The sequence below is a fragment of the Poecilia latipinna genome, unplaced genomic scaffold (assembly GCF_001443285.1).
Source record: "Poecilia latipinna isolate Pla-1442-1.1 unplaced genomic scaffold, P_latipinna-1.0 Scaffold218, whole genome shotgun sequence".
NCBI classification, from domain to species: Eukaryota; Metazoa; Chordata; class Actinopteri; order Cyprinodontiformes; family Poeciliidae; genus Poecilia; species Poecilia latipinna.
In genome coordinates this window covers 584,268-593,711 of record NW_015112834.1, presented here as the reverse complement: position 1 = coordinate 593,711, position 9,444 = coordinate 584,268, and the positions used below count along the sequence as shown (strand labels likewise).

The window sequence follows — 9,444 nt, the reverse complement described above, 5'->3', positions numbered from 1 at the left end:
ATCAAAAAACATGCTGCGCCACCATCCTCTACTTCCTGTTGTTTTCTTTGAGCCAGTGCCAACATCCGACTGTGTATCATGTGTGATCATGTGACTTGTGATGCGAAAAAAGTGTTTCCATTCCAGTTTTGTGAAATAATTTAATCGCAATAGGGCCAAAAATAAATAAATACCCGAGCCCAGTGCCAAAACTTTTTATGAAAAAATTAGAGTATTTTTGGAATTGCAGGGTTTTCATTAAGTGAATTTATTTCAAATAGCTAAATGTCAAATTGATCAATTATATGGTCAATGGAAAGCACACGCTTTGCTATTACGGAAGCACATGAGCGCACCAAGAGTTGCAACTCTTCACAGTACTCCATGTCATTGAAGCTGTTTCAGTCTTCTGAGCCGTTCTGTTGTATGTGAGCTCTGTGTGTGTGAGAGAGTGTGTGTGCCTTTCCTAGCCGGCCTGCGTGTTCCTGGTGTGTGTGTTTGTGTGTGAGGACTGTTAGCAGCACAGAGGCATCCTCAGTGGAACAGGGAACAAAGAGAGAGGCTCTTAATGAGCTCTGCCACTGCTGGGACCCAAACTAGGCCAACCAACGGGCCGTGCATGGGTGTGTGTGTCTGTGCTGGTGCGGGTGGTGCTGACACACACTGCAGCAGAGTGCAGGACCAGCAGTGGACTGTGGAGCAGCCACAGGAACACGCCAGGTGACTGCAAACGCTGCAGTGATGACCAAGTCCAACAAACAGCTGACCTGTCACTGCAGTGCTGCTCCTGCAGCTAATGGAGACCCTGTTCAGGGGGTCAGACATTTTCATGTTATTTCAGCTTCTGAACAGCTCAACAGCATCCTCCGGGTCAGTTCCTTCGGTTGTCCAGGTGGGGCACTGAGCAGGAAACCCTTCTGACCAAGCTCTTTGTCAGAGAAACCGCTTCCTTTGCCCACACTGTTATTAGCATCATTGTTGCTGGAGTTTATGGCCAGTGGTGGCAGAAATCTAGGCCTGGCCTGATGGTTTCCTCATCTGTCTGTGTGACAGGTGCTTCCATAAATGCAGCAGTTCTCCACTGTTTTAAAACTCACTCTGACATAGAAATTCTATGCAGTTCAACTTGAAACAAACAAAAAAGAACAACATTTTTTATTCCCTCTTTTTTCTTCAGGCAACAACTGCCAAGCTCCCACACAGCAATCAATACAGAGCATCTTAAACCTCAGCACAGAAAAGATGAACCAAGCCACAGCCTAAAACTTTGAAGCACATCATCAACAGGCAGCAGGAGGCCTCATTAGCTCCACTCATGCTTACCCTCAGTCAGGCCCATGTGGATGCTCCAGTAGTTCTGCAGACACTGCAGCTCCTTCTTCATTCCTCTCTTGCAGCGGCAGTCGTAGAGCGGCGAGTCTTGCAACACCTCTAGTGCCCCCTGGCACTCCTTGGAGGCCAGCATGGTGCTGCGCTCCTTGTCCCCGCCAGACAGACACTGGCGCATGATTCGGTAGCGGGAGCTGCACTGGCTGTTCTGGTTGCACAGCTCAGAAGCTCGCACGCAGTCCGGAGGTTCTCTCCAGCCGGGAGATCCCAGCTCCGACTCACACACACACACATCTGCAGCATAAATAGAAAGAGAGCAACGGCAGAAAGTTACAGTTTGCACCAGTGCAGACGGAGCGCGCCAAGCGTCAGACCAGGTCCAGGTTCAGGTCCAGGCTGCAGGTGGAGCTCATTTGTACGTTTTGTTTAGGTTTCAATCTAAAAATGATCCCTGTTCAGCCCTAGTATTAAAAGCAAAAATGTTAATAACAATACACCAAAAACTAAAAGAGAGATTGATTAAATCACTGCTAATAGAATTTTTTAAGGCCGTTATTAATGTCACTCAAAATCAAGTTTGCCAAGTCATGTAAACTTAAAATATACTAACACATACTAACATTTTTAAGTTTTGAAAATTTTATTTTTTTTAGGTAATGAGTTTGATAACAGATATGAAATAAAGTTCACCTATTGTGTTTCATAGTGCATGAACACCATTAATGGCACATAAACGGTTTAAGATGTTTTTCTGCCACTGACACATTTACCAGTGAGTACATGAGGTTGAATATTTTATATATGCTCAATGAAAAAATCTGCAAACTGGCAAATGTTCTGCAAATAATTTGGAGTTATGTTCCACAGAAAATTCAGCAAATGCTGAACAGAGACAGGGGTCTAATGTTATTATGAGGTAATTATGAGGTCAGTCTTTCCGCTCTCACACAGACAACGCATTAATGGACTAGAAGTTTTACAAAGATGACTGACTTGACCAGTCCAGTTTGATGACATTTTAATGAAAAATTATTGCAGCATACTTTTATTCTTTATAGGCATTGATGCTACTAAGTCAAGTCAAAACAAGGAACAATATCAACCTTATTAGGATCTTCTATTTAAATGGTCTATTTCCCACAGACATGAATGAAGCTCTATCTTCTAGTGAGGTTCTGTGAATGATTCTACTTTGTATTTGATTTCATATTGATTGTACAATATATGTTACAAAATTAGGCTTTTGCTAAAGTACCTGTGATTACTATGTGATTTTAACTCTACATTGCCTTGTCATTCTGGGAATGAACTACTTTAGATTTGTCAGGAGATGATAAGTTTAATGTTGATCCAGCGTATAATGTAAACAGAGTAATAACAACTATGTTTTGCCTTTCTTGCATTATAGTAAAATAAAATCTAATAAAGCATAAAAAAGGCATGTTCAATGTAAAGTGATGCAGAATTATCCAAGCTTTAAGCTAATATAAAGTATTTCAGTGTAGGACTTATGGTTTAACAGTTACAATAGCGCCTCCTAGGTATTAGTGGATATGATTTTTCTTTATATAAGTAGTTGTAGGGGTTTTCTATCAGATTGCCCTTTTGGATTTTTTCCAGTATTTTCTGTTTCCTCTGTTATAATTACAAAAGGCTTTACCACTTGAAGTCGGAAAGCCGACATTCCTTGCATTGCCTATTCTCCCTACTCCATGGGTTTGGAAGGATCCAAAGTTTTGTCTCTTGTTCCCCTTTTCTTCTTGCATTTTTAACCTTGAATTAAAAATCTTCTTCTGGTCAACCAGGAAAGAAAGGTAATACATGTATTTTCTCCAAAGGTTTTGATCAGGAGGGAATCTGTTCTGAGCTTTATATGCAGGTATGTGATTTCCAGGCTCCAAGCAAAGCTAAAGTCTTACAGTACTTTACCTAAGCTGTAAAAATACACAAATCACTACAACAGTCATACAAAGACAACAGCTGCCTTCCTTCACCTCACCGTTCTTCCTTGTGCATCTGGCAAAAGCCAAAACAGACACCCACACAACAACCGGCTGACCTCTGTAGATGTAAATAGCTTTCAGCAAATAGAAGTTTTATTGTTGGTTTCTGCCAGCAGCTCAGATCACTGAGCAGAAATCAACAGGCAGGAGCAGGGATTAATTAGCTCTGGAGAGAGCAACTAAATCTAAATCAGCTAAATTCACCTTCAAGGTTACTGATGGTGGAAAACATCCAATTATGCAAATTAAACGTTGGTGCATTAAATAATTGATCAACATATCAACTGTGTCGTCAGTAAGGTGATGAGTTTTCACCCCAGCATCAATGACAGGTTAACTTGGTTGACTGTTGAGGAATTTGCTCACTTTGCTGGCTCTGTTTCTCCGTCATGTGGAATATTGCAGGCCACTTTGAGTTATTGATAATTCACCTTTCTGTCGATTCTAGTAAATAATTCTGTCTGTCTGAGTTACCTAACCAATGCCAAGGTAATTTTCTATGTATGTGTTCCAACACTCACTGTGCCGACATTAGTGCAGCCTGGAACATGCTATCACACCAAGGACACGAGTCACATGTGGCCTCTTCCAGAAACACTGCTGATGGATGAGGTAGCCTACTGTCTAACACAGTGTTTCCCAACCCTGGTCCTCGAGGCACACTGTCCTGCATCCTTTAGGCGTTACCTTGCTTTAGCACAGGTGATTTCAATTGACAAGTGTTTGCTGAACTGCAATCAGCTGAATCAGGCGTATTAAAGCTGAGAAATAAAAAACGCAGGGCAGTGTGCCTCAAGGACCAGGGTTGGGAAACACTGGTGTAACACATGCTACTCCAAAGAAGTGTGAAAATGTCTGAGGAAGATGATCGGCAAGAGGAGAGTGGCCTTAAACGGTTCACTGTGGGTTTTCATATTTTCCTACTGCTTGGAGTGTTTTCAATGAAGGCGCTCTTCATTGTAGTAGACAGACTGTGGAACGTCAGCATACATGAAACGTGTAATTAAACATGTCTATTGGTGATACTGAAAGAGACAGCAATGGGCTTGTGCCAAATGCCTGCTTCATTAACTATGTGATACAGCGCCCCCTAAGGTGAGACACGGCAGAGCACTGACTCACCCCGGAGGTTTTCCATGTACAGTATTCCAACAGGCAATACATGTTGGAAAATCACTGAATGTGTGAATTCAGTGATTTTGATCACAAAAATTTTGATATTATCAATAAAAACATAAATATATAGAAAAGTCAAGTGGATAAATTGATTTTCTCTCATCATTGTTAAATCTATGTTACTTCCAGTAGTTATTTTACTTATCAGGATAACTGCTGAGGCACTACCTCATGAGTATCTCACAGATTATTCTGGATATGCTGAAAGATTACAACACATCACAGATTTCACATGGCATATTAATAACAATGCAGCTGAACTGTAATGTCACTCCAATGACTCACCTGTACCATCATTTAATCTCTATCACTAGGCTATGAAGATGCTTTATTCACCTCAGACAAGTAGTAACTGGAACAAAAAATTAAATTTCAGCCATTAATTTGCTATCTAATTAATTCAGATAATTTTTGGACTATTTTAGGGCATTTTTGGAGCATTTAAATATCAGTGGACAGTTAATTGTATATATAAAAAAACATGGAAAAGTAATATAGCCAGTCATTACTCAGAAGGACACTGTCACTTCCATTCCACTGATCTCCAGGATACATTATATTTTCACAATGTGACTCCAACAAAAGTGATACATGTACTTCAAGTGTTGGACGTGACTTTAATGTTCCACAAAATGTTCCTCATCACTTCATGCCGAAGAAACATGTTTTTAACAATGTCAGCATACATGGCAAAAAAGGCCAGAGTGTGACAGCAGCTTTATATCCATCATCAAGTGTTCAGAACCAGATACCACACATCCCTCCGTGTCATTATTCAGCACTGGAAGCGGAACATAACTCCAAATTACTACCAGAAAATATACAATTTTGAGAATTTTTCCGTTGAGTGCCCCTAAAATAGTCTAAGGAAAACACTGCTTATAAAGCTGATATACCTAGGTAGCAAGATGATACTTGACACACTTTTTATTGGTGTTTGTAAAACAGCCAATGCAGAGGCAGCATTCATTTTTCTTTGTGCTGATTGGCTGTTCCTTCAATAGCAGAGATAAGGAAGACTGTAGATGTTGTGCTGTAGTACCAAGACAGCTTCCACTGTGTACATTAAGGTATATTTGTATATCTTGGTATGCTTGAACAACCAAAACAGACAAAAACAGCATTTTTATAGTCTAAAGTATTCACAGAATTCAGCTATTCGTGGTTCCTAACCCCCATTAATTTCAGGGTTTCATGTCACACATTATAATGATATTAAGCCAGAATGAAAACTTTAGGTATATTGCAAAAAACATTTTAAAAAATATAAAGTTTTAAGTCCCCAAATTTTAAAATACCTGCACTTCAATTTTGCCATTATCTCGTACCATGATTGTATGGTCCTGGTTTTTTGGGGGGAAAATTAAAAATAATAGTTGAAGAACATGAGTGAACATTTCTAGGTTAAGGTTGTACCAGAATGTTTACATAAAAAGAACAAGTGCACTGAAAATTTGACAGATCTTCATTTAAACCAAGTGGGATTTAAGAACTATAGTATTCAATCATTCAGACACAGGTCACTTCAGAGGTAATACACCCCTGATAGTTACAGATAGAGCTACTGTGCAAGTGTGATATTTGTCATCGGAACAAGGTTGCACAGTAAATCTCGAGAGAGATATGCAGTAATACAAAGTCTATTTATGAGTTTTTAAAGATACAGTCCCTCCACAGTGCCTAGCAAACATACTGAGGCACATAACTTTTGGCCTTTTGGTGTATTGCAATCACAACGACCTCTGACATATGGTTGAGATCAAGAAAAAAGCTGTACATCATTGTAGAGTGCCAGAAAAAATGGCAAATGGTTTGAAACGCTGTTCATGAGAAATACTTTGCTAGTGCTTTCTAGAACCACTATCTGTGGCTGATATAACCACAAGTGTCTTACTACAAACTGAACATTGACTCTGCTTTATTCTTGGTCATCATGATGTTCTTTGTTTCTCTACTCTTTTTTAAAAAACCTCTGAGCCCAGAAACAGAACATTTACCTTTACATTGACTTTAATTACACAGATAGACTCTGTTCTTCAGCTGGTTGCATCTGGTTTTGTATAGGAAACTCAGAGCAAAAGCACACAACCTTCTTACTAGAAAAGGATTCTGAATATCACCTTTTTTTACTTTCTGTTTCAGAGTTTTGCACTAAGGTTATTACGCAGAATGAGTTGCGTGGTTTGAATATGATTTGGTACAGCAGGCAGTTCCCAAAGCATCCTACAGTCAATCAAAACAGTGAGTAACCAGATGCACTTAATGTCATACTTACTGTGTGCCTGAAACACCATTACTCCACTTGGCATGTCACTAGTTCTGCCCTCTAGACATGTCAGTTTCTGGTAAATCAATGGGTGGTCTGCATGTGTGACCAATTATATCTAAAAGAGACAATTCCCTCTGGTGGTTACACTTAATGTTTCTTTTTTGCCAGTAAACATGTTTATTTAATTTTGCAATCTGTTGTAAAATCCGGAGAAATGAAGACCTCCGCTCCCTGACGGAGGCAAATTCGAAAAAGGATCATAAAAGCAGTTTTTGAACGGGTTCTGCAGCGTTGCATGTCATAGATGTTATGCAGAATCTCAGGAACATTTGAACATTTTTCAGTTTTTAGGACTAAATGCAATAAAATAGCATTATGATTGATTTGCTAAGTGGTAATGTGAAAGCTGCTGAGTGATGTATTTGATAGTTTCAAATTGTTGTGTTTTAATGAATATCTAACATAAACCTGAGATTTATGAAATAAAAAATATGTATACGTTGTTTTTTCTGAGCTCTAGATTTTATTTGTGTTCCTTCTCTATTTCAAAACCATGTGCTAATCATCTAATTCAGGGGTGTCTGTCCAAAGTCAGTCCTCGAGGGCCGGCATCCTGCATGTTTTAGTTCTCTCCCTAGTGGTAGTAACATCTCCTCAGCAAGTCAGTGTTCTTCTTAGGCCTTCTTAGGCCTTCTGATGAGCCATCATGTGATGCATGATGTAAAACCAGGGAGAGAACTAAAACATGCAGTGACAGTTGGTGTTCTGTCTCAGGGTTCCTCATAGGTAGGGTAGGTGAATAACTGTGGTCAGATGGTTTTTTTAATAGGCTAACAATCATTCTGTGGTTGGTTGAACATTTTATCACCTGCAGGGAAACTCATAGCATGCATCAAAATAATACACCTACAAATAAATTTCCTCATTCAGGTTGTAAAAATGATCCATCATTAGATTTGTTTTGATGGTTCAACAGGGTAATAAGTGCCCTCTGCTGGAGCGAATGGTCAACAACATCAAACAATGGCTATTAAACTTCACTCAGGATCGTTTAGGAGAAAACCACAGCGGCAAAGACTTACATTTCAGTACTTTGTTCTCAAAAGATAACTCTTTTCAGTTATTTTCAGTGTTCCTTAAGTTTAAAGGGCATTTAATATGCTTGTTTAATGTCTCATGATCATCCTGTATAATCTGATGAGCTGCTGCAGAATGAAATAATCCACTCAACGTGTAAATTAGAAGGAGTTCCGCGACTGCAAGATCAGATCAGATCAGATAAACTTGTGTTCTCAGAGAGAGAGAGTCCAGGTGGGAATGATCCGCTCAGATTGTCATGCAAATTACAAAAGAGCAACGAGACATGGAGATAAAACTAAAATGAAACCGGACAAAGAGAAGCAAGAAAACTAAAAACGGAAATGCTGCCGCGTAATTACACGTGTAATTACACAGGATGGAGAAAAAAAAGAAAAAGAAAGTTTGATCCAGTGAAGCTGTTTGCTGTTCTTACACAGGAATCATGTTTGCCCAACAAGCACGTTGCTTTTAATGCAATAACTGCAAATATTTTCAGTTGATTTTCTACCAGTTTCTAAAGTGTCAGTGTTTCCAGCCCACATATCTCCACAGCCTGCCACTGACACGGCAGGCAGCCCCCCACTGAACCCGTTCCACAGGGCTGGTGGGTGACATCTTAATGGGTTTAATGTTCCTCGCGGAAGGGGAGGGGTGGGGGTGAGACGGACTAAAGTGCACGCGGGCAAGACCCAGTGCCCTCCAGTGTGTGTGCGTGTGTGTGTATGTGTGTGCACGCGCCACTTGTGTACTCACCCAACACAAACACCACTGAGATGATGTTAATCAGGAACATGTCGCGTCCGGCTGTAATCCCTCTGCTCAGTTTGCTGTACTTCTTTTTCACCTTTCTCTTCTCTCTTTTTCTGTCTGTCTACTTGGGCTCCACTGACATGGTGGAGCGACCGCAGCCTGGATCCCCGAGCCGAACCCCCTCCGACTCAGAGCAGCGCAGGACTGATGGCTGGGTCCGTCACGGGGCGAACATTCCGCTCCGCTCCTCGGGAGTCCGCTGAGAAAGTAAGACTTTTCCCGTTGCTGTTTAGAGCCTGCACGCGCTGCCCCCAGCCAACTTTTCCAGGTGGTCTGTCTGTCGGTGTGAGTTTGGACTGTCTGCCTCTTCCTTTCTCACGCGAAGTCTTACAGAACGCACCGACAGAATGTCTCTGTTTGACTTGAACCTCCGCGCCCAACTCCAAAGCAGCACGATGCGCTGTAGCACACGCGTCTCGTATCCACTCCAGCTGCCTCGTGGGTCCGCTGGCGCAAGAAAACCGGGCGCGTGCGACTGCTGCTGAGGAACCTTCAAACGGCCCCGCTCCTTCCCTCCTGACACGCGCAGATACACTTAGAAAGGCGCGTGCCAGTGTCTCTCGCTCTCTCTCATTCTCCAGGTATCCAACAAGCTCCTCGCGCACTCAGTGACTCCGCGTGATGATCTAGGCGTGCAATATGAGATGTATGGAAGAAAAAATATATATATTTCATTAGAATGTTTTTTTTGTTGTTGTTATTGTTGTTTGTTTTTTGTTAGATATTGAATGTACAACACTGAATTGGTACCCGGTGCAATTATCTATAGGTTGTTTGTGTGTGTATGTGTGTGTGTGA

General features: G+C 41.0%; 1 protein-coding gene across 1 annotated transcript; it reads right to left on the bottom strand.

Annotated features, from left to right (window-relative positions):
• Positions 1–1,282: 1,282 nt before the first annotated feature.
• gfra2b (GDNF family receptor alpha 2b) lies at positions 1,283–9,219 on the bottom strand. The gene is made up of 2 exons (XM_015031786.1): positions 8,590–9,219; positions 1,283–1,602 (listed from the first exon to the last, which is right to left on the bottom strand). The coding sequence occupies exons 1-2, from the start codon at positions 8,627–8,629 to the stop codon at positions 1,283–1,285; spliced, it is 360 nt and encodes a 119-aa protein (XP_014887272.1). The 5' UTR covers positions 8,630–9,219.
• Between the last annotated feature and the right edge of the window lie 225 nt (positions 9,220–9,444).